The sequence below is a fragment of the Gobius niger genome (assembly GCF_951799975.1).
Source record: "Gobius niger genome assembly, chromosome: 1".
Classification (NCBI taxonomy): domain Eukaryota; kingdom Metazoa; phylum Chordata; class Actinopteri; order Gobiiformes; family Gobiidae; genus Gobius; species Gobius niger.
Genome location: NC_136852.1, coordinates 66,293,410 through 66,317,312, shown reverse-complemented (window position 1 = coordinate 66,317,312; position 23,903 = coordinate 66,293,410). Strand labels below are relative to the sequence as shown.

Here is a 23,903-nt window from a genome sequence, read left to right as displayed (position 1 = left end):
CTAAGAAAATCATTTAAATAAAGCTATTGCTAAATCACCCACCCTTCCTTCTGGAAACCCTATGGAGTGTGAAAAGGTGAGTTTGTTTTGGTTTCTGTTCCACAGCGCCTGCGGGGTCAGACAAGAGGACTTGCTAACATGCTTTGGCCCTTTATAATCTCAACTATAAATTTCCATTAGGACACCCGCTGGCTCCCGGCCAAGGAGCTCTGCTGCGCGCTGGTCCGGGTGGGGGGGCTCCTGACTGTGCAGCCAAGAACTTCACGCCGCTCACCCAATCGTATCCCTACCTGCCAATAAAAGACTTCCTACTTGTTATCCAATTGAGCTTCCCACTTAAACACGGTCTCGACTTGTTATCCAATCGTTTTCCTTGCGCACGGAGCACTTCCTGGCTCGCACCGAAACGCTGGTCGACGGTGGGGTTTTATGGGAGGAACAGTCGAGTGTGTGGTAGGGAAATGAAAGCAGGGTGTGCGCACTGTTTGGGGTCAGTGAGTTTTAATAATGTGCGTATGGGCTGTGTGGATGTGTGTGCACTGCGAGGGCCCCTTGGTAGACAGGATTATAGCGTTCACCGCAGGCACCATTAGGAGAGCCACAGTGAGCGCTGTATTGGTCGGGCAATATGAGCTCACACACATGGCCATGTAGTGTAGGTATACAGTAAGGCCTTCTACCTCACCTGAAGCCAAGAGGCAGATGGGATTTCAATGGTTGTATCTAAACTGAATCCTAATAACAGTTGCAGAGTACAATTTAGCAAAACCTCAAACGGGACTCCACACTGACATTTTGGGAGGATCGGACCAGAACTTAATATAGCTGTACCAAACACAATGCCCCCAAATATCCTGAAAGCAAGGTGTGGAGCAAAAAAAAAATATTCTTGCTATTAACTGAAATAGCATCTTACGTCACACCGTTATTTTGCCAAATAATAAATTAACTTCAAGGAACTTTTTAAGTGTATGTACAGTGGGCCTGCTTTATTGTTTTAGGTTTTTTTCTCCTGCATAGATACAAAATTATTCAAATAACTTGTGTGATGTGGACTACTTATATAACAAGGATCCAACTTGTCGCAAGCATGGCAAAGATGTACTTACTCACAATTTTATATCATTTTAAACATTTAGACACACAAGCATCTAAAGTGGTCTCACTCTAGAGTCCTACGTAAACAACACATTCATTTTTTAAAGGCCCACAGAAAGAGATGTTTGCTCATTAGTTTGAAGCTTAGCAGTGCAGATGTAGCTCCTTTGTACCTAATTATTCTCCATTGGGACAATCTGTCCTCTGTAACAATGATGACACAATCCTTGTGTAGCTGATGTAGTCTAGTGGTTAAAGGAACAGGCCACCTTTTTTCCATACTGAGATGTGATCTTACCTGAGCTTAGACGAGTTGATGCGTACCTGTCTGGTCTTTGTGCCCCCCAATCACGCAAAACGACTAAAGATGTTGTTAGCATTTGGCCTCTCCCAATGTATTCCTATAGCTCCAAACGGGGGTGAAGTTGGAAGCTACCACGCTCTTCCACGGACAGGTACGTATCAACTCGTCTAAGCTCAGGTAAGAACATATATCAGTATGGAAAAACAGTGGCCTGTTCCTTTACGGTGGCTGCACATTGTGGGTGTCTCTCCCAGCTCCTCTGTGCTGTCAAATAAATTATGTGTACTCTTACTTTACTCTTATTTTAATACAAGCATACAGCATTTTAACAATTCCAGTGTGGGATATGTTCATGTGTCTGACTGCACTGTCACGTATGAGGGACTCACTGCTGAGGCGTGTTTCGGGCATGGAGTCGGCCCGGTCGTGGAGCCACTCGGGGGGGTGGGGCCTGATGTTGGCCTGGGAGGCAGCGTAGGCCACTGGGTCGTTGCTGACCCAGGCTGTAAGGTAGATATAAAAAGCTCCAGGGGTGATGATCCCATCTGCGTCCACAAGCCTCTGCCGTGTCAACTGTGAAGTCAAGGAAAAGAGAAATTATTAACACAACCAAACAATAATTAGGCTTTGGTCAGTAGTTTGAACAGGTAGCCTTATACTCAACTCATAGAAATATCCGCGTTTTATGTTGGATAAAAGCTAAAAACTATTTTCTGCACAATTTTCAACCATTCCATACATCAGATTTCAAGAAAACGTAGGAATAAATTCAGAAATATGAAAACCTAATGAACCCCCTCTCTATTTATATTGAGCAAAGCCAAGTTTGGAAATTCAGGAATAGGTCAGAGGAAATGGTGCAATTAAGTAAAAAGGTAAAAGTTAAAAAATGATATCGTGGTCACTGATGTGTACATTGGACTAGGAAAGGTATTGTGGCCACTGAATCAAAACAGCGGACAGGTGAGCTTCAGAACTGCTTATTTATGCACATGCTCTGGTGCGAGAGAACCGAGCAGCTTTCAAAATAAGACTCAAATATTTGACGGGCTCTCTTTCCAACCAAAGAAAAACCAACAGTCCAACACTGGTAGCCTTTTTCAACATTCCCGTACTAAACGTAGCGGCTTCCCAGAATTATCATGCCACATTAAAACATGGAAAGTGTTGAGTCAGCTTCTCCCTTAACATGCAGCTGATAGTGCAGGCCAACGTCAGGGCTGAGGTCCTGACTGCTCATAAACCGACAACATTTACTATCTCAAAGGAAGTTTATATATCATGCTCTCTTTACAGAGTACTACAATCACAAGTCAACCTGGTTTGCCTGAAGCACCATGATGAACACAAGCAGGTTTGTGGAAAACATTAAGTAAATGACCTGATCCAATAAAGTCGCCACCTAAATTTGACTAACTGTTATGATCTGGGGTCACTGCAGTTGTTCAGGGTTGGCAGGTTTTGCTGACTACCTGAACATCCCTAATAACTACATTATTCCAGTATGGACTTCTTCTTCCCTGATGGGTATATTCCCAGATGACAATGCCAGGATTCATGGGCTCACATTGTGAAAGAGTAGTTTAGGAAGCATGAGATCATCATTTTTACACATGGATCCGCCTTCACAGAGTCCAGATCTGAACCTCAGTGAGAATCTTTGGGATGTGCTGGAGAAGGCTTTGTGCAGTGGTTACGCTCTCCCATCCAATGCAAGATCTTGGGGGGAAAATGATCAAAGCTAAAGTTGATCCAACCAAATATTAGAGAGTGTGACTATTGTCAGACACTGTATGTGAAACATAGATTGTAATTGATTTATTCACAACAAAACACTCATTTAATTAATTCAATAGGAAGTGTTTGTAAATCCACCCACTGGAAACTGTTAAATGAGAAAACTTACATACCCCTAGGTTTTGGGTTGCCAGATCCAATGGCCAAAACCAGCAGACAAACCCCCGAAAAGAAACAGATTGAAGGAACCCAGCTTTCTTTTATTCATATTGTGTCATTCTGAGAGAGCAAGTGTGTATGCTACATACATTTACCTACTGTAGATCTGCATGGATTAGAATTGAGAGAAAAGGTTTTAAAGTGCATTGCAAACTAGTTCAAGGCATAGGATATGTTGACAATCTAAAGAGTGGGACTCATTCTGGTTTCTGCTTGGATATTTATCTCAGGAACCAAAACAAACAACATTGCAAAAGGTTTAAATCCATTATCAGTAAAAGCACCATTCCATTTCAACGTGTTAATCCGGACATTTAGTTACTTTTCATTAAATTCCCTTCGGTCATTGCCGCAGGCTGGTATAGGTACAGCAGGCCCTTCCATGTGCGAGCCCATAGCTAAGCCTCCTGACTAAAACCATAACAGCACAGCTCTCTGCCACTCCTGCCTCTCCGGACCGTAAATCGCTCTTTTGCACAGGCACGAGGAGGCCGGGGCTCATGGGGGGAGGTAGAAGAAGAATGGACTGGGCTTTTTTGGACAGGGGTGAGGAAGGAAAAATTGAGTTAGCGTAACAATAAAAAAAATTGGCTGGAGCCCCTGAGCCTGTCTGTCTGCAGTTAACCTGGTTGTTAACACTGACGGAAATGCCACCCAGCAAATGGAGTAGAGCTATAAAAATAACACAACCTCTGTACAAATGTAGCTACCTATGGGTACCCAGAATGCCCGGCGCCACAGTCCGGCTCAGAGGGCCTATCCAGAATGAGCTCCTGATAGCATTAGCACAGTCTCATTGTCAGGTTTGCATTTGTGTCATTTTTTAAAAAGAAATTGGTAGCTTAATTGGCTATTACGCAAAATCAACTTCTTATAGTCCCCTCCTGGAACCGCCACCTTAACGTGGTGGAGGGGTTTGAGCACCCAAATGATCCTGGGAGCTCTATTGTCGGGGGCTTCGTGCCCCTGGTAGGGTCTCTCAGGGCAAACAGGTCCGAGGTGACGGGTCAGACAAAGAGCGGTTCAGAAGCCCCTTATGAGAGACCAACAGGACTGGTTAGAACCATCTGGCCGTCCGTCTGTGGACCCACCACCTGCAGGAGGAGCCATAAAGGGCTGGTGCAATGTGATTTGGGCAGCTCCAATGGCTGCCCCCACGACCCGGCAACGGACAAGTGGAAGAAGATGGATGGATGATTGGAACTTCTTATAGTTTTTTTTACTGTTACCATTGTCATGATTCGTCTTTTGTTCATATGTGTTCTTGTGTTTGGTCTTGTCCTGTGTTTTATTTTGACATGTGTTCTGTCCTTGTGATTATGCTTTACTCCTCTCGTTATTGCCTGCCCCGCCCTGATGTGTTTCACCTGTGCCCCGTTTCCTCTTGTATTTATACCCCTGTGTTTCCCTTGTCCTTTGTCGTGTCATTGTGTATGTCATCCCCGGTTTTTGGTTATGTCTGGATTTTGTTATTTTGGTTTTTGTCCTTTATTAAACATCACCAGTTTTGTTGCAGTCCTGCATTTCGGGTTTTTATTTTCTTCGCACCATCCACAACCATGACAACCATATGGTTCTATCCCCTCCTCCTCTCATTGTCAGGTTTGTATTTGTGTCATTTTTTAAAAAGAAATTGGTAGATTAATTGGCTATTATGCAAAATCAACTTCTTATAGGCCCCTCCTGGAACCGCCACCTGGAACCACCAAACAGGTCCTAGGTGACGGGTCAGACGTAGAGCGGTTCAGAACCCCCTTATGAGAGACCAACAGGCCCGGTTAGAATCGTGAGGCCGTCCTTCCATCATTTTCTAACCAGCAAAATAAGCAGCTATAATGCTTAGCAGGCAAGGCGGACAACAGGCAACAGTGATCAAAATATGTTGAAAAAAGCACAAGGCCCTTGCTATAACATGCAATACCTGATACCTTCATTCCTGACTAATGATTGAAACAAAAAAGAAAAAAGAGATTCAAAATATGAAGACAATGATATACCGACATCCGCTAACACTGTCAACATAACATGCTGGGCATACAATCTTACTTTCCATTATTATTTCCAGCTCACCTTTTCCAACAATATCAATTTGTAGGGAAATTCTATTCAAATGCAGGTTATAGCCATGTTCTATTTTTTCTCTTTATAGGATTTTGTTTCCCAGTAAGAAACAAAATAGTTCTCTCATTCCTAATTGGCGTTCCCACAGTTGCATATAAATATACTTTACAAGAAAGGATAAAGGACAAAATGTTGTTAACTACATTTTCTCATATGACAACTTCAAAATGACTCCCAGGCAGCGCCATAAGGAACGAATAGTCGACAGAGAAAAAAGACTGTTAGCAGCAGCAAAGGATCAAAAGCAGAACACCTCTGCAAAGATCCATGGAGTGGCATATCAAAATAAAACATCTAGCTCTGTAATTTGCCAGGCTTGGAAAAGATCTGGTCTTCATTTTAGGGCCCAAAAACAGCTACTACAGCCCCAGTGCACGCTCCAAACATGCACGCAGGGCTGGCTGGGTCCACCACATGTTTCATTGAGAGAGGACGCAGCTCTGGGGTGGGAGGGGGCGGATTCCACTGGCTCTGGATTGAATTTGGCAGTGGGACGCGCAACAACTGTATGTCTTCAAGCTGTCACGGGAAGCTCTGCCGGCGGCCCCCGTGCCTCACGGCAACAACACTTCCCTCACAGACACAGGAAGTGACATCACAGCCCGCACACCAGGCCGGACTCTACTTCCTGCGCAACGGGCTTTAGAAGGAGGTGCAGAGCTACAACCACCCATGATACAGATGGGAAGGAGAAACTACCTACTACTACAACTGTTAATACTGTTCGAAATACAAAGTTAATAGAGCTAAAGTAGTGATTTTGCTCCCCCAGATACAGTTACATACTGTATTACATACCAACAACAAGCTGCTTGACTGCATGCTGCACGTTGGATACATGCTGTACAGTTTAACACAGATATATCCACCAAGTAGGACAAACGGGTCAAATAAAGTTAATCGTTTTGTCAGAAGCTGAAGCGGCTCTAGTGAGCTTTAAATTCCTGGGCTCGGTAAGGTCATCCCAAAGAGAGGAGATATAGACAGAGCAGAGCAGAAAGAATGTATGATAATGTGTTTATAATGTGGGTGTGGCTCTGCTGCTCCCAGATCACAAATCATATGGATATATGCGTGAAGACAGAGCGTCTCTGGCTCCGCTCTCTCAGTCTGTCAGGACACACGAGAAAGGAGGTGAACAGAAATATTAGGTACCTGCTACATACAGGGGTTAAAAAGAGTGGCCAAACATTTACTGACCACCAGCCAACTTACTTTGTTGATTGACTACAAGTTTTAAAATGCTAAATATCCCATGAGAACAACTTAAAAGTGCTGTTGTCCCTGCATTGGTTTTCGTACATTGCTCCTCCTGTAGCCCTGAGGCAAAAACATTCACCAGAGCTCTTTGGTGATACAGGCGCCGATGTCCGACAGTGAAACACATGTGTTTGATGGGGAACGAGAGGCAATTTGCATCACAGACTGAAAAGGAGTAAAGCCGAATACATTTTGAATGAGCTGTTATGGATCAACAAAGGAGAACTTACACAATATGTCTAAGCTGTGTTTGACATTAAGGACAAATAATAAACATAATACCCTCCCTTTAACAATCTAGTCAAAGGCGTAAAACCACCACAAGCACAATCCAGTCTGATAGAAGCACTGAAGCTCTGATCTCACACCTGGTTAAAGTTGATGGGCTTCTCCCGGCGTCCCGTCTGCACCAGCAGCTTGTACGCCAGGACACCGTCATCGGAGGCGTTCTTGTAGTTGGTTTGTGTGATCCGACCCGCCTCCCAGTCTCGGTCAAAAGCTTGCTGCAGCCCTGCAACAAATCAAAACATGACACATCACTTACTCTGGACCGCTTAGGGCTACATACCTTTGTTGTTGTCATTTGTCAAGCACTTTACAGGCTCGCACTCCAGCCTAAGCCCACACCGATAGTAAGGTTTTAATATGACAAGACTATTAAAGACTATTAATGTACTTTTTGTTTTTTTTATTCAAAACAGCCACTGGGGAATATATGGGTAACATGTGTCCACCCCACCCTCCTTGGTTCCCCCCTTGAGTGTGTAAATGTTGTTTTGGGTTTGGTTCCTTGGCCTGCCTGGCTCCAATTTGTCCCACCATCCAGAGAAAGCAATATCAGGCACAGCTCCGTCTCTCTCGCGCCCACAAACTCCCTGTGTGGCTCCCAGTCGGCTCACATACTGTCCCAATGCAGTGGCTTCTATTGACTAGATCTTTTTCTGGTGCGGGAGAAAGTTTTGTGGACATGTCAGTGAAAAAGGTGGAGGGTAAAATTAGCAGTTTACAGAGAAAATAGCTCCCTAAGTTGGCAAATGTGCTTATCGCAGTGATAAAATTGTGATGTTAGCAATAGACCCTAACTAACAATTTAAAGCACAAAAACACAGTACTGAACTCCAGCCCGAAGCCCGCTGCGTAATAACCTCCCACTTTGTGCTTCTACTCTTTGAAAAGACAACTGATCCTAATCAGCTACTGTCAGTGTCCATTATGAAATCCCTCCCACTGCTGAACCGCGGCCCAACATCTTGTTTCTAGCAGAATCATGTCAAAACACAAACGAAAAGTATTATCTCAAAAGAGCTTCATGGGAAAGGAGTTTAACGGCATACTTTTCTGTCCCCCGACACTGTTTGGAATCAATAAAATCAAATTCAACACAAATACGAGGTAGTTAATCGCAGATATATTTTCCTGGCAACTTTTATAATGCTGACAGAAACCTCTACTTTACCGGGCTTGTAATTTGGTCTATGGCTGCATTGAAAGACAAATAAGAGAACTAATATATAAAGAAGAAATATGAGAGTTGACACTGGACTGGTTCTCAAACAGTTCGATTGCCCTAATTGTTTTAAAGCTGTACATTTTAATTAGAAATGTACAGGTTTCCGGGCCTGGCCTGTCAAAGTGTAATCCGCAGAAGTGAAGTTGCATCAAAATAAACATGGTGGCTTTTGTAGAAGAAAAGGTTGAGAAAGGACAGATCAAAATCACACAAAAACTTGAGAAACCTCGCAGTTTGCTTTGAAATGATACAGGGGTATTTGAGAGGAAAGGCCTTTAAACTTAGTATTATAAAACATTTTAATATGCTGGTAGAGGGCTCCCTAAAGGGCCTGTTTATAGAAATAAAGGAGGAGTAGCCAGATTGTCAGGGTACAGATTTCCACATGTGCTTTTTTTTTTTTTAAACTATCCTAAATCTTCACAGACAAACATGACATTATAGCGTTACCTTGCAGCCAGTCTCTGAAATAGTGCAACCACATGCGGGGCAGATCTCCGTCATCCTCTTTCAGGATGTGGCGTACTGAGTGGAACCTCTGGTGCAGCTGGTAAAGGAGCGGCTGCTTCTGGGCATATTCGGCCCGCTGTGTCACCACGTACATGTTGTAGAAGGAGAAGAACTTGAACTGCGCACCAATGAAGTCGTATTCACTGGTCTCTCTTGGCACAATGTCTGTGAGCTCCAGCCCATCCCGCACCTGCGTGGTGCCATACAGACTGATCCCAAGCAGGCACACAAATAGAACTATCACTACAATCTGAAAGAGAGAGAACACAGGGGATGCAGAAGATGTAATGTATGTGTAGCCTATCATGGCAGGAGCTTGGATGGTATATAAGACTAAAACTATAGAGTAATTAAATGTATGCAGTGAAGCTAAAAGATAAAACAGCTGATGTTATTGAGACATCAGACCACCCAACGAGGCTGAGCTCAGACTGTGTGTGAGTTTGTTGTGCATGACAGTACATGAGCCTGGCCACAGAATGTAGTAGGCCTCACTGAGTCACACTGACTCACACTCACCTTGGTGGTGGGCTGCAGCAGAAACGGAGCATAGTGGTTTTCAGCAAAAGAGGCAAATGTCCAGCGTGAGCAGGGAGGCTCAATGCAGCGCAGGCCCGCTGAGGCGTCTCCAAACTGGGATAAAAGGTCCCGTGTGGAGCTGTTATTCTCCACACTGTGCCCTGTGGAGACTGCATCGGCCTGAGGTCCTGTGGCACAACTGTAACTCGCTGACGCTGGTGACTGGTGATAAGAGTAGGAACTTGGGTTTCCACGGTTACTGGTGTTGTTGTTGTTCAGATTCCCATTGCTGCTGCCGTTATAGTCGGTGGTGGGGTTGCTCCGTGCTGGGGCGGGGTTCATGGGCTGCACAGAGATCTGGGAGCGGGGCTCAGCCGTGGTGTAGAAGGCCTGGGTGCGCGGGTCATACTCGGTGCGCAGCTGCACTGTGGACTGCATGGTGATCTGGGTCTGCTGGGCGTAACCCAGGCTGCTGTAGGAGGGAGGTGGGCTGCTGTACCTGGGGGGAGGGGTCTGGTAAGTAGGAGGGGGAGTGCGGAACATGGGGGGCGGGCTGTAGCGGCTGCCGTCTGCCCCGTCCAGGTAGGCCGGTGGCTCCATCTGGATCACGCGGTTGGCACAGGGGCTGCAGAGAGGGACAAGGGTCAGATACACCTGTCCTAGTAATCTGTGATAAATGGAGAATTTATCAAGCTCAATGGATCAGAGTTAACCTTAATGATGAGATGTTCATGACCAAGACTAGTTGACTGTACAAAAGCAGAATTCTGAAAACTGCAGTAAAAATCCATCCCAACAGAAAAGAACGGCCGCTAATGAAAAAGCGTGGGTATGTTTTGAAAATGGAAACACATTGGACAAAGCCGCAGACCACTCCATTAACTCCAGTAAAATGATATCAGCCCTATGTTATTTGTGTGAATGGGACGTATGCCGGCAGTCGGAAATATATAGCCCAGAGTGGGAAAATTTAATAGTACGTGCGCACATCTGTCCGGACGCGGTGCCAACAAACATGCCGCGACTGGCAGCGGGCTGGTGCAGCGTAATAAAGAGTGTGACGGATCCACGGACACCAGGCGCAAACACATTACTTAAGCAATAATTAGATTTTTGATGAAGGGAGATTAGATTTGTCATATAAATGAGTTATTCATTGTCAGAAATTAGACGTAGACATAAAAGAGGCAGACTAAAGAGGCAGACCATACTATGGGAATACCTCCAGTGGGGAATAAAGAACAGCCCTGTGCTCATAGGCCCACCTGTAGAAGCAGCAGAAGATGTCAAAGCGTCGGTCCTCGCGTCTGTACAGGTCCATGCTGAGGATGGCGGGAAAGATGAGGAGCACCATGGCAAAGTTGAAAACCACCACCACTGCAGCCTGACATAAGAGATCAATTTTGAGTGTGAATACAGTTAAAAAGACATTGATTACATTGTATAGGTGGATATGCAGGGACTACGACCAATGACAAAAAGATCAGATCAAATTCTTGTTTTTTTGAACTGAATGTTTAACATGATGGATAGAAACAACCTCCTAATGCAACAATGACCTCTGTGTAAGAAAACAAAAAGTAAACGCCATCTTTTTACACAGTACATAAAGATTAAATAGCAAGAGTGTCCAGCTACTGTATCAAGGATCCACAATGTTCTTATCCTTTCACTTTTCCGTGAAAGTAAACATGGCTAATTAGTAACACTTGCCTCAGCTAAACACACACGGTCTGGAGCAGCGGATTTCAAACTGTGGCACGCATCCTAGTAGTGGTTCATAGATTGTTTCACATGAAACTTGGGGTCCTCTTTTTGCTTTTATTTAAAGACAACTTCATCCTTTTAGATGTGGGTGGTACGCAGAGCCTAAAATCTGTCTAGGTGAAACATTTGGAAGATGCTGGTTTAGAGCCAAAAATCTGCTCTTACAGTCTTAAGTTGTAACCATGATTTACTACCACTACACACCGTCAGTGAGATCTGACATGGATTTAGATCAAATGTGTTTAAAAAACTAAAGATAGTTGCAAAACATAGTTATCAGGATTACTTCTTCAAATCGCCAGTACATTTATTTTCCAAAGCAAAAAGTTAACATTGAGCTTCTAACCGTTTCTATACACTGAGGATTTCTAAATTGTTGGCGTTCAGTGAGAAGTGCCGAGAGAAGCCTGTCTTCTCCAGCAGTTTGTGTGTAATGGAAGGCAGTACAGTGTTGTGGTTAAGTATTCCAAGGAGGTGCTCTGGCGCAGAGGGTGGGGGTTGGGGTTAGCTTGGGGCCCAGCCCAGAGCACAATCTGCCAGACCGCTACACACTGCTCACACTGCACACACATACACACGCATGAGGGAAAACAGCAGACCACCCAAGGAGCAGGGGCCCATCAGAGGAGCCCGAGGTGATGAGCAGACAACACACCCTTTCACGCTGCAAAAATGCACAGATATCTACGGCTTCAACCACACCTGCACACATGCAATCCCCATTTATCCACCAAATAGGCTGTTGACACTGTATTTCTCAGGAGACAGCTGACATGGTGGCACTGTGAAGATAATATCAACACAAGATAAGGATTCTGTGTCCGAGTATGGTATTTTATCCTGCACAAACTCTTGGTTCACTTGTAATGGTCAAGAGAGAAGTGTTGAAGAGCTGCACACTACAGCTGCAGGATTCCCCTCAATGTGCTTAGCAAATTGCAAAAGATGCAAATATGTAGACATTAGCATGCCCAATCTCAAAATATCCTGTCTCCATAATGTTTTTTTTTTGCATACCAGCTAAGACGTTTGAAAAAAAGTACAATCTGCTTGGGAGGTAAAAAAGGATATTTTCCCTAAATCATCCAGCTCTACTCTACAAACGTCCCCTGGGCTTCCCTTATTCTTCAGCAAATTTCCAGTCAACAACAACAGACAGGGTTATAGGAGAAGGCCAAGAAGCACACAAGTAACACAATTAATTCTCAATTGGACCACTACCGTCCAGCGCACTAGTATGGACTCCAGACACACACACACACACATGGCCCGACCGTGCGCTGACCCCAGTGTGGAGAGATTTATCATCACATCTGTCCAGCGTACATGAGCATGTGTGTGTTCTCCCTGCTCCTCCAGTTCTTATCTGGACGCCATTCTTCAGCGTTCGCGGTGATGCAAGAGGGAAAGAGAAAAGATTAGGAGGCAAATCCAAAGAGGAGTCAAGTACAGGAAGTGCCTGACGTTGCTGATGTGTGAGGGGAGCCCTGGCACGGGATACCACTGCTGCGCTGGCTTGCGTCGGGTCGAAAAATAAAAGACGCTATCAGTAGGATCTTGCTTGTGTGTCGGTGTGAGGCAATCTCAAAACCACAAGTCAAGTATGCCTGCTATGTGCGTATGTTTGAGAGGGGATGGGGCGGGGGGCAGTGTGGATTGGGCCCATGAGGAAAATGGATCAAGTTTGACACTCTCCCTGCACTAAAGCCATCCATCCACACGTGCTCATATTGTACAAGCAGCACTGCAGAAACATCTCCTGCCCGCCATTGGACAAACGCAGATACATTCTCCAGGTGGAATCCATGGACCATCCTTTACATCAATCATTTATATAGAGTGGGCTTTTTGCATAGTGCTAATTCAAACTATAGATTTGATTTTCAGAACATGCTCCATTCAATATTAGGTACAACTCAAGCAAGCTGTTATCATCATAGACAAATGTTCTCCAGCCGTCACATGCACTGGATGATTCGCTTCTCCCCCAAAATGAGGCTTCGTCAGCAACTAACTACTGATCTTTTAAGCAACAGGTTGTATTTATGCTGATCTTGAAGGGTAGGGGTTGACCTAATTATTGGTTTCACCCATCTTTACTTCAAAATGCAAATCTCAACGTGTTCAAAGGCCTCTGTTTTATAGGGCTGTGTTTCTCAAATTCTTGACAGGATGCTTCAAGTGACACTCAGCAGTCCTCAGCAATTTGAGTTTTTGTTTATTTTATAGAATGTTTTTTTCCTCCATGGGTCCAGTCCTGACTTGAAACTAATTTAGTCATGGTTTAGTCTGGTATTTGACCTGGTTTAGATCTTCAGGTGCTCAAAACACTAACTACACATTGTCTTATGTCAGGGGTGTCGAACTCGTTTTGGGCCTTGGGCCGAAATTCAGCCCCCACGGCGGGTCGCGGGCCGTATATATTGTGAAGGACTGTAGCCTAATAAATAACAAAGGCTTACACCTATTGCGCTTTATCCGCCTGTGTCACATGTTTGTCAAAGTGCTGCATAAAGTCATTATTCCTTCACTCCACACTTGACCATTTGCCACATGGCTATAACATGCTGTTTATATCCTCATCTTTTATTATGTCAGTGCCCTCTGCTGGACACGTGTGGAATTCTTTCCTCTTTCAAATTTAAGCTTCCCCCTAGTGGCTGGAGTGAGCATTGTGGCTATTTCTTTCAAAATTCATAACTCAGCACAGGAATGGGCTGGAAACTTTTTTTTTTACATACTCAGAAATTCATGCTCTACAAGTACCACATTAAATCATCAAACCGCGGGCCAAGTGTGAAAACCGCTGGTGTAATGAGCAGTTGTATCAACACTGTTTACACTGATGGTATTTGCAAGTTAATAATACAAAGGATAAACGAAAAGAGAACCATACCTGGAGGGAGAAGGCTCGTAGAGCGGGGATGGGGATGAGAGCGGCCATGAAGAAGGCTGTGACATTGCTGATGGAGGTGAGGGCCACGCTGGCTCCTGTTCGCTTCAGGCACTCTCCGGTCCGATCCTGAGGCAAACATACAAATATACTTACATTTGGTTCAGTTGAGCCATGTATGAAATCAATGTTGTTTCAGATAAAGAATTTTAGGCCATTTTTAAAACATTTACAGACAGTATATTCGCTACATTTACAAACTAGTCATCTGATTACAGTGAGGTAAAATAATACCTAAAGGTAGCTCAGGTGCCCCTCCTGTCACTACCAGCCACATAACAGTGATTGAAGTGGGGCAACTACTGTACTCCAATGGAAACCAAACCTACCCTCTGGTTCCAACACAAATTCTCAATTCCTACATTACCACATCAGGCTTTCGATTCGATGGCGATCACTAATCAGCAATCTCGGACGGCTAACTCTGCGGTTTAGAACTCTTCAACTATTTTCCAAAGCCCATAGTTTTCACTCGCCTTCTATGTAAAACTGGACCAAAAATGATTATAAAGTGAAAATAATTAAATAATGAACCAAGCCAAAGCCAATGTAAACAACAGTCAAAAACTGCAACTTCTTATCGTAAAGGCGGACAGCTATGGCACGCGCACTGTTTGTAAGTGTGGTTGTTATAGTATTAATGCACCTCAGTGTTTTATGACACGACATAAATCAGAAATACTGTACACAGTGGGAGGGATCCGCTCAAACCTTGAGAAATCTCTACAGCAGACTTTAAAGACTTCAAGGCAAAGCAATGAAACCCGACGCTTTTGATCCGACTGTAGCCCACGGCAAATGTGTAATACTTAGGATTATGCACAATTATCATAATACAGATATGACTGACAGTGATTACGACTGCCGGAGCCCTCAAGTGCTCCCAGATAAGCCGTGCGTTCACCTCCTTTTGAAGAACAAAGGGGGACAAAATACAGGGGAGGCTGTCATGAGTCGCTCCGTTTTACTATGAAAGGATTCTTCCAAATCAAAAGAAATCATTTAAACACACAACTAACAAGATGTCTCAATTATACAGAATTTGTTGCCTTCAGATGGCGATAATGATGTCACGCAACCACCATATCTACCTCTGTTTACCTATCCTTAAATAAAAAAGCATATGCTCCCTCTTCTACATTATAGCACTGCAGGTATTGTAATTATTGAGCAATTTACTTCTTATCACGAGTTATCAACTAGTTATATTATGTTGCCGCCTGGGTGTTTCAGTTTGCATGCACCATGGCCTCCAGCCTGGTACTCCTGACCATGAACCTATATCTCAAGATCTGAAGATGGCTTTGACAGGTTGCCCCAGCGGTCCCGAAGGATTGGAGAAAGTTCCCTGCAGGGACAATAACCTACACCTCAAGTTTAACTTCATAACAGCGAAGACAGTGCTCGTAATATGAAGACACGGCGGACCACACAGGGAGTGTTTGTGTGTGTCAGACAGGATAGATCAGGTTCGACTCTGTTTAGTTTTCATCTCAGACTCAGACACACAAAGGGAAGCGGAGGGGGTAACAGAGAGACAGAGAGAGAGAGAGAGAGAGAGAGCCGCAGGGACAAAAACAAGCAAATACATGCCTGTGTTTTCCCCCTCTAGAGATGAAGAGTTACTGTGATCCTTGGAGCACACAAGCGTAAACACCAGGCCGGTGTGGTGGAGGTTACACACATGCACTCATAAATCACAACAAATAAACTGCTTTTTCATTCAGAGTTGTTGTTGAGTGTGTTTGAGATTAATTCTGTTTTCAATGGATGGCCAAGTTCACAATTCCATAAACTTTGACAGAAGAGTCCTTTATTTGAGCAATAAGTTTAATCACTTGGTGCAGTCAATACCGTTTAGTGAAAAAACAAAAACAGCCTTTATACTTGGCTTTTAAAGAATGTAAAGTTAAAAACAGGACCAAATTAACAACAAAGTTGGTGAACAAAGAGGCAGTTGATATTGGTAGCCATGTTTTCACCAGTCAGGCCCAGGGCAGTTGTCCAAAAAGCTTTCCCCCACCAAGTATCATAGTGTGAATGAATAATGTAATGCAAAGCAGGTGTATGAACTGAGAAGCACCATATTGTATGAGTAACACATTGATGAATTACTGAAACTAATTCTCAATTACACATAGTTCGAGCTTTTTTTTTTTTTTTTTTTTCGTCTATCGCAAGAGATGAAACCGCCTTCATACCATCCTGCTTTGTCTGATAAGCACCGTGTGTGTGGCACATAGTTTGTTTGATGCTACTTCACAGGCACAGACAGGCTTTCACACATTCCTCCACACAGGAGATAAGAGAGCACAGGGGCTGATGGGAGGATGCTGGTGCGCCCTACCTCAAAAGGGATCCTCTTGTTCTGTCCCGTCTCACTGAAGGCATGGGCCAGCAGAAAGACATCATCCACCCCCACTCCCAGGGCCAGGAAGGGCAGCACCTGACACGGACAAGAGGACAGGGGGAGTCATGTATAGGGGTGCTAAGATATTGTAAATACAAAATTACTATTAGTATATTACACAATATCAACACATCAACAGGTCCTTCATTTAGCAGAGATTTGCAGTCTTCTTGTTATAATGCCTAGAATTGTAAATTCAATCAATCAATCAATCAATCAATCAATCAATCAATCAATCAATCAATCAATCAATCAATCAATCAATCAATCAATCAATCAATCAATCAATCAATCAATCAATCAATCAAGTTAATTTCATTACATCTTGTGCTTTACTAAAGTAATAGCTTTATTCATGCCTCAACAACTGTTACATTTTTGCAAGTGAGTTATTGGACGTCATGTCATGTCATGTCATGTCTTATTCATTATCAGCTCCCAGTGCCAACCAAAATCTCTTTTTGTGCCAACAGAGGCACTCATGCCAGGCTCTGCCTACCCATGAGCAAGACATTTCAAAATAAACCTCAGGTTGAACAACAAATGCTTTCCCACCACTTTTGAACACAAAATAGTACCAAATTTGATTCCTCAAAAGCTCAAATTCCAAACAATAAACTATTCCAGATATAGGATTAGATACAGATTTATTGTTCTGAACTATAATGCTGATAATATGCAATTTAATTCAATTAAAGAACTAATTTATCTAGAATCTTGCAATAAAAACAGCTTTGCACCATTTAAAATCAGTAAAAGATTTAAAAGTTCTGCAGTGTGTTTCCAGCCTCACTGAAGCGTTATGTGTGTGATTTACCTGTGTAGTGGCAGCGTTGAAAGAGATGCCCAGGAGAGAGCAGAGCCCCAGCCCAGCTGCCACAGACAGAGTGACCAGCAGGACCCCCGCCAGCCCCACGGCCCCTTGCGACTTGGCGCAGTCCCATCGCAACATGGTCAGGCACGCATAGGCCAGCTAAGGATAGGAAAACACACAAACTTACAAGCCATTTCCATGATGTTTTGTTTATTGAGGATGTTTTTTACGTACCATGAGCAGGTAACCACTGGCCACACGGATCACACTGACGTCAGAGAAGGAGCGGAGGATGTCTTCCAGAGTGGTGGTCGTAAACGATAAGACTTTCTGAGACGAATTTGCTGCTACACTCTTCAGAACGGCCTGGAGACAAGCATACGGGAGAAAAGGTGTAAAAGATTAACGTGTTCGTAGGCAGGTAAAGAGAAACAGGGGTTGTCTGGTTGGGTCTCCTCTGGGCCATCCAGGTTACCATCATCTCAGATCAGCGATATATGCATATTACAAAGGAAGAACAGCAATAGATACAGACGGCATCTCGTCATAGAAGGGGGCGTGGCCTCGCCGAGGGGGGAAATAAAATCTTTTGTGAAACACAATTTTTCACTCGTTTTCTGGTGGAATATGAACCTATTTATCACATACAAATAAAGTCCAGTGTAAATCAGGTCCATATGGATATTTTGTCAAAGCAGATTGTTCTGTAAAACTGAAAAAAACGGCAGTCATAGCAAGCGCTAGCTAGCGTTAGCATTAGCACGATGCTAACATGTAGCATCAAGTTTTTTTATATATTTATGGGCAGTTGAACTACTTTGCTCCTCTCCATGTCTTTGTATCTTTATTTAGTAGAAAACTATATTCATAATTCAGCGTTTGTTGAAGTAGTTTTTGAATAATTAGAGAAAGTTTAGATTTTTCTCAAAATTGTTTTCCCCCCTTAACTGTTTTCAAAAATGACCATATATGGGCGATTCCCGAGATGCCGTCTGTATCTTTGACTACAACTTTTATGAAACAAATGACAGCTAATGGCCACAATAGTACGCACTAATGAATATGAGCTTAGTACAGTTACATATGCAAGCGGGAATCAGTGGAAATGACACGCAATGAAACAGTGAATACAAGCTCTCATTTTTGTCAAATCAATGACACCGTGATGAACACACTGACCGCTGCAGATATATGTTTGACTATGAAAACATGCTCAAAAAAGTTAATTTCGCATGTGTTATCAAAGGGTATCAAATGCACTGTGTTTGTACGGATTCGCAGACAGTGCCATGGTCTCATCCGTCTCAGTATCTCAAGGCAGACAGATGGCCTCAGCATTGGAGTGCAGTAAGTGCTCAATGGGGAGCGATGCCGGCTGACACACATTAGCAAGCACGCACTACATCACTCACTCTGTGTGTGAACTGGCACGCGTGTCAGGAGCACAGACAGGCGTGCACAGGCCTCACCCACACACCTACACTAATGCAACACATGCAAGCACACTGGGCACGTTGGGATACCATTACCATACCCACACAGACATGATTAACTTCTTATCACCCGCCTTAACCGAGCGCATTTTCTCCAGTTCAGTTGTACCCAAGTCTAAAAGCTTCTCCACTGGAGCTCATAGCCTATTGTTCAGTGTAATGCCTCATTTGAAAGCTAAGACCTACAAAGCTGATCGTGACTGATCGTGTTGTTGTCACTTTCTTCATTGCTTGTGCCCTTGTTTTTTTTGTCATGTTTTTGTCGCTTTTTGTCCAGGTTTCATTCGTTTTTTTTGGTCTGGTTTTCGTAGTTTTTTGTCTGCATTTCGTAGTTTTTTTGGTTTGGTTTTGTCATTGTTTGTCTGGTTTTTGCCGTTTTTGGTCATGTTTTTGGTCATGTTATTGTCACTTTTCATCGTGTTATTGTTGCTGTTCTGGCACGGCTTTGTTGCCCTTTTTGTGTCACTTTTTTGTTGTATTTTCATTCTCGTCGCTATTTTGACGCTTTGTTCGAGAAGCTTTTAGATTTGGACAAAGCCAAACTGGAGAAAATGTGCTCGGTCAGGCGGGGGTTAAGAAGCTACATTTACATGTATTATCTAACCATACGCTTCGGGGGTCCAAGTAACAGCTTTGGTAACCCAGTCCCAACTTTCAATCCAGTTGGTCATCATACTCAGCTGACCTCATTCTTTTGGCGAGGCTGTGTAATTTGAATGATCTAATTCTGATTGTGGAACCCAAAGCATATCCCCTTGTGCTGTATGCTGCTGGTAGGATGGGTCAACTTTCTGTACGCAGACAATCAAGTGAACCTAGTTCTGCTGAGTTTCTGCAACTTCATACGTTTTTACAAACCTTGGAAACCCAAAGCTACACACCACAATCAAACGCAGTCAAAGCTGGGTACCGTCTCCCTGAAAACTTCAAGAGAAGGAACCTTTGAAATAACTCCGCTGCCATTATCTCTAGGTAAATACAGCCTGGCTTTTAAGATTTTCCCTTTTTTTTCCTTGAGCCTTCCGAGATGAATGGCGCTCACACACATGCACTGCGCTCTCGGAACGCACACAAGGTCACGGCATGTCGAACAGAGGTTGGGGCCCCCCAAAACAAAGACCAGATGATGTCACACATGAGCCACCAATGGGGCCACAGCTGGGGAAGTGATTGTGCGTGAACCTTTTCGCCGCGTTTGCATGTGCGTGTGTGCGTGTGTGTGTCGGCGTGAGAGAGAGAGAGAGAGAGAAGTTCAGCGCTTAATGTATTCCAGACTTCTATGGCCTCCTCTATACTGAGCACTGAGAGGAGAAGCTTTAGTCCTATACCACACACCAACAACAATTTTAAGTATCTATGGAGGGGCCAGGGATTTCGAGGGGGACTTCACTTGTTCACCTGTATCCGGTAGGCTGATTTACAGTGGGCTTCAGGAAGTAGCCGTACACCTCTATTTATTCTATTAAATCTGATGCAGAAAGTGTTTGAATTTCTACTTTTTGTTGTCAGACAATTACACACTACCGCTTATGTAGAAGTTCACTGATGATGTGCCTTTCTGTTTCAATGGCAATGAATGAAATCTGCCACATTATCTACACAAAATCATTGAAGATCTGTGGATGAACCTACAAAGAGCAGTGCGTGCAAGACAGCCCAGAAATCTCTAAGCTCTGGAAGACTGTTGAAAGGGTAAACATCCCTCAAACTCGAATTGAACAACGATTGGCAGACTTGAATAACGTTTAAAGGTCCTACTGTACACGTATATCATGCAAACTCAACTTTTTTTGAGCTTTGTGACAATGTGACAATGCTAATTCCTGATCAAAATGACTGGTCCCCCACCAATGAACGTCAGTTGGTTGTGAGCCGAGCCGCCGCCTCCAGGAAGTGCTGCTGCTCCTCAACAGCAAACACACACGTCCACACTCTCAGAGCTGCGAGACTTGTTGCTGTGGCTGCATCATGCATGATCTTTTCACAGACGGCTGTACCGGTCAACAGCAGCCCTCATTGCTAAATGTACTGTTTAATTGGTGAAAGTGTGCATTCAGAAGTGAAGGGAACTGGGGTACTGTTAAAGCTGGGGTACCTGATTTTTTGGTGTCGTAGAATACATTTATTTTTGCAACCTCAGAATATGTTGTAAACAAAGCAAAACACAGACCGTGTTGTATTGTCACCTAAATTTTAGTTTTATTGAGCATGAGTGATAGAAGTCCAATCTAAATTAGTGGAATTTATCTTGGGGTGGCCGCCCCCGCTTCACTTTGTCACCACTCAATGCTGTATATGGGTGTGAAATGTGCATGTAATTATATTCTTTGGACAATTTGAATACACAGAAGGGACTGTGAGAGCTACAAACAAGTTTGGGCAAAACCAAAAAATGTCACTGTTTGAACAGCAAAAATCAGGTACCCCAGCTTTAAACAATACCAGTCTGGTATCGGAAAACAAAACTTTCAAAAAGTTCCAAAAGCACCAGTAAAGTACTGAAAAGAACTATAAAATCTTTATATTTGACTTTTGATGCTGTTGGTCATCAAAATATAAAAGAAAAAAAGTGAAACACAAATTTGGAAAATAGTGGAAAAATTTCAGGCAATTTAGAAAAAACAAATGTGGAAAACATTTAAAATTTGTGAGAAAAACCCCCGAGTGAAAAACACAGAAAATTGGGGGAAATACATGGTAAAATTTTGTTTTATAGCTCTATATGATACATTTTTTTGTAAAGGTATGGAATAAAGTATCGTTCAGGTATCTGTATCGAAAACCAAGTTCAAGTACCTTTGCTGCTGCATCAACTTTATTATGGACTCAGAGAGAGATAGATACCAACTCCTTATGCTCATTGTGAAGTACGATATATTTAGGCCTTCTGGAGACCGTGGCCTGAAGGTATACTTTGAGGCCTGTACTGAATAACCCGCTCATTTGGCGCTTACCTCGGAATATTTCCTCTGCCAGGCTTCAAGTATAGCTGCGGCCTTCTCCTCGTTCCAGTTGATGTGGGAAACCTGGTCGTAGCCCCGGAAGTGCTCGAACATCTGCTTGGGAGTCATCAGCTGGAACATGGTCTGTAACGCCTGGGCGCTGGAAAAGAGGAGAGACAAAGTGGCGTTATGATCACGGGGAGTGAAATGACAGTCAGACCTAACAAGTAGCCTATAACCAGCTAACCATCTTTTATACTTCCCTCTTATATTGTTTCTAAACCACCTAAAACATGTAGCATTGATTTCATGGCCCTATGGGAGTCTCGGCTCTTTTTGCAGGGGGGCCAAAAGGTTGTCTACACCAGAATTTGGTCATGAAAGCTTGTCATCTAATCTCTACTCAAGCCATTTCCAATATAAACTGCAACTCAACACCATGTAGTCGATTCAGGCTGCAAATGCATCCAATTTGAATATGTCGAGGTGCACACTTTACCCAGTCATTCTCTTCATGAATGTGATCTCTGTGAGAGGGTGATAATCAGGTAATGGTGGCAGTTTGTACACAAGATAAAAAAAATTGCCAAGGTGCAGTCTGACCCGGGAGGAGAGACAGAGGGGCTACACACACATCGTAAACCAACGCAACCACAAAGCAAACAGCCTCTGCACTGAGTGACCAGCGTACTGCGGTTTGGAATCACTGCTGGATAACTCCTACCAAATATCTCATCTTTAATGACGCTTTAAACGGGTCCAACATTTAATTCTAGCTATCAAATGTATCTCCGGGTTTTTTCATTATGTTTTTATTTGACCTTGATTTAACCAGGAGAGTCCCACTGAGATTAAGGATCCTTTTACAGGGGAGTCCTGGCCCCAGAGGGGAAGTGGGTGAAGCCTTTCTGTGTGGCCACTGCATGTTTTCCCTGTGTCTGGGTGGGTCTCTATGGGGTGTTCCAGTTTTCCCTGTGCACGATAGGCGAGTGAGGCCTTTAATCATGGGTCAATTTCAGAGGACACAGACAAAGAAGTATACCACTAATAACAACAATCTGTTTTTCCCAGGTACTAGGCATTACAGAGCTAGAGTTCCTTTTATGAGCTACATCCTTTCAAAAAATAATCACATGGTATTCAAAACTAGAGCATATAGTATACTTTCTCCTGGCCCTACAATCTAGATCTAAAGAACAACAACAAATGAATCCACAGCTATATAATGAGCAAACAGGGCATTGCCATTAGTCAGTTCAAGATATTTTGTTTTAGCCTGAACATGGTATTATATGTACCCCTCAGAGCAGTTAGCATCAACAATCAAACTATGAATGATCCACATAGTTGCGTCTGTTGTCAACCCGTGGACCTACTTGACTGCCGGAGCACCAATACACACTAATGAAATCACGAGTGAAAAATCTCCATTGTGTAATTGGATGTACAGTATCCCTCTCTCCCTTTGTCTTTTTTGTCAGCGTAGTATTTACTCTCATGGACAATAAGTAAAAAAACGCAACATGCTACGACAACTGCAGTAGCGCTTATGGCCTCTAGGGACATGAGTTACTTAGTACTGCTTTAAAGGGATATTTCAGGATTTTTGACATAGGGCCTCATTTCCTAGTTATCCAGAGTGTTGCTGGTACCTGGAGATATTGATTCTATCGACACAGACATTTATATGGTTAGTCTGGTGTTATAAGTGATTTGCCTCAGGTGCTCTGTGGAGCGCGTAAGACTGTTTTTAATGCAGGCTAGCTAACATCGTAGCCTTGCATTAGCCTAGCGCCACGAAACTCTTCAAACATAAGAACTGCATGAATTACAAAAAAAATATCTCCAGGTGCTAGCAACACTAGGAAATGATGCCCTATGTCAAAAATCCTGAAATATCCCTTTAAGCCTGGAGTGAACATTGGATGCTAACAACTCCAGGCACCAACCTGAATTGTAGCAACAATAAATTAAAAATTTCAATGATTCTCACAGTCTACTCTCATTCATTCTGGCCAATTATACATGTTTTCAGTGGTAGGGGAAACCAGAGTACCGATCGAACCCGGGACCTTTTAGCTGTGAAGCACAAGCGTTAACCACTGCGCAGGCTCACAAGCGCTAGCGGGCTCACAGATATGAGTGCTAGCAAGGGACCAACTTGCTAGCACATGACTTTAGATTATTCTCTTCAGATCATCGTATATTTTGACTAAACAGCGGGCTCACAGATCAGCGCCCGCACG

The 23,903-nt window shown here is 43.5% G+C and overlaps 1 protein-coding gene across 6 annotated transcripts in view; it reads right to left on the bottom strand.

Annotated features, from left to right (window-relative positions):
• Window positions 1-23,903, bottom strand: part of ptch1 (patched 1) — a 71,652-nt gene that overhangs the window by 15,383 nt on the left and 32,366 nt on the right. For all 6 annotated transcript variants that reach the window (XM_079551668.1, XM_079551666.1, XM_079551664.1 and 3 more), the window contains exons 8-17: window positions 21,670-21,817; window positions 17,457-17,588; window positions 17,226-17,381; window positions 16,346-16,444; window positions 13,942-14,067; window positions 10,544-10,662; window positions 9,279-9,903; window positions 8,700-9,009; window positions 7,108-7,250; window positions 1,792-1,975 (exon numbers count right to left, since the gene is read on the bottom strand). In XM_079551668.1, the coding sequence (XP_079407794.1) occupies window positions 1,792-1,975; window positions 7,108-7,250; window positions 8,700-9,009; window positions 9,279-9,903; window positions 10,544-10,662; window positions 13,942-14,067; window positions 16,346-16,444; window positions 17,226-17,381; window positions 17,457-17,588; window positions 21,670-21,817 (2,042 nt within the window). The remainder of the gene's footprint in view (window positions 1-1,791; window positions 1,976-7,107; window positions 7,251-8,699; window positions 9,010-9,278; window positions 9,904-10,543; window positions 10,663-13,941; window positions 14,068-16,345; window positions 16,445-17,225; window positions 17,382-17,456; window positions 17,589-21,669; window positions 21,818-23,903) is intronic.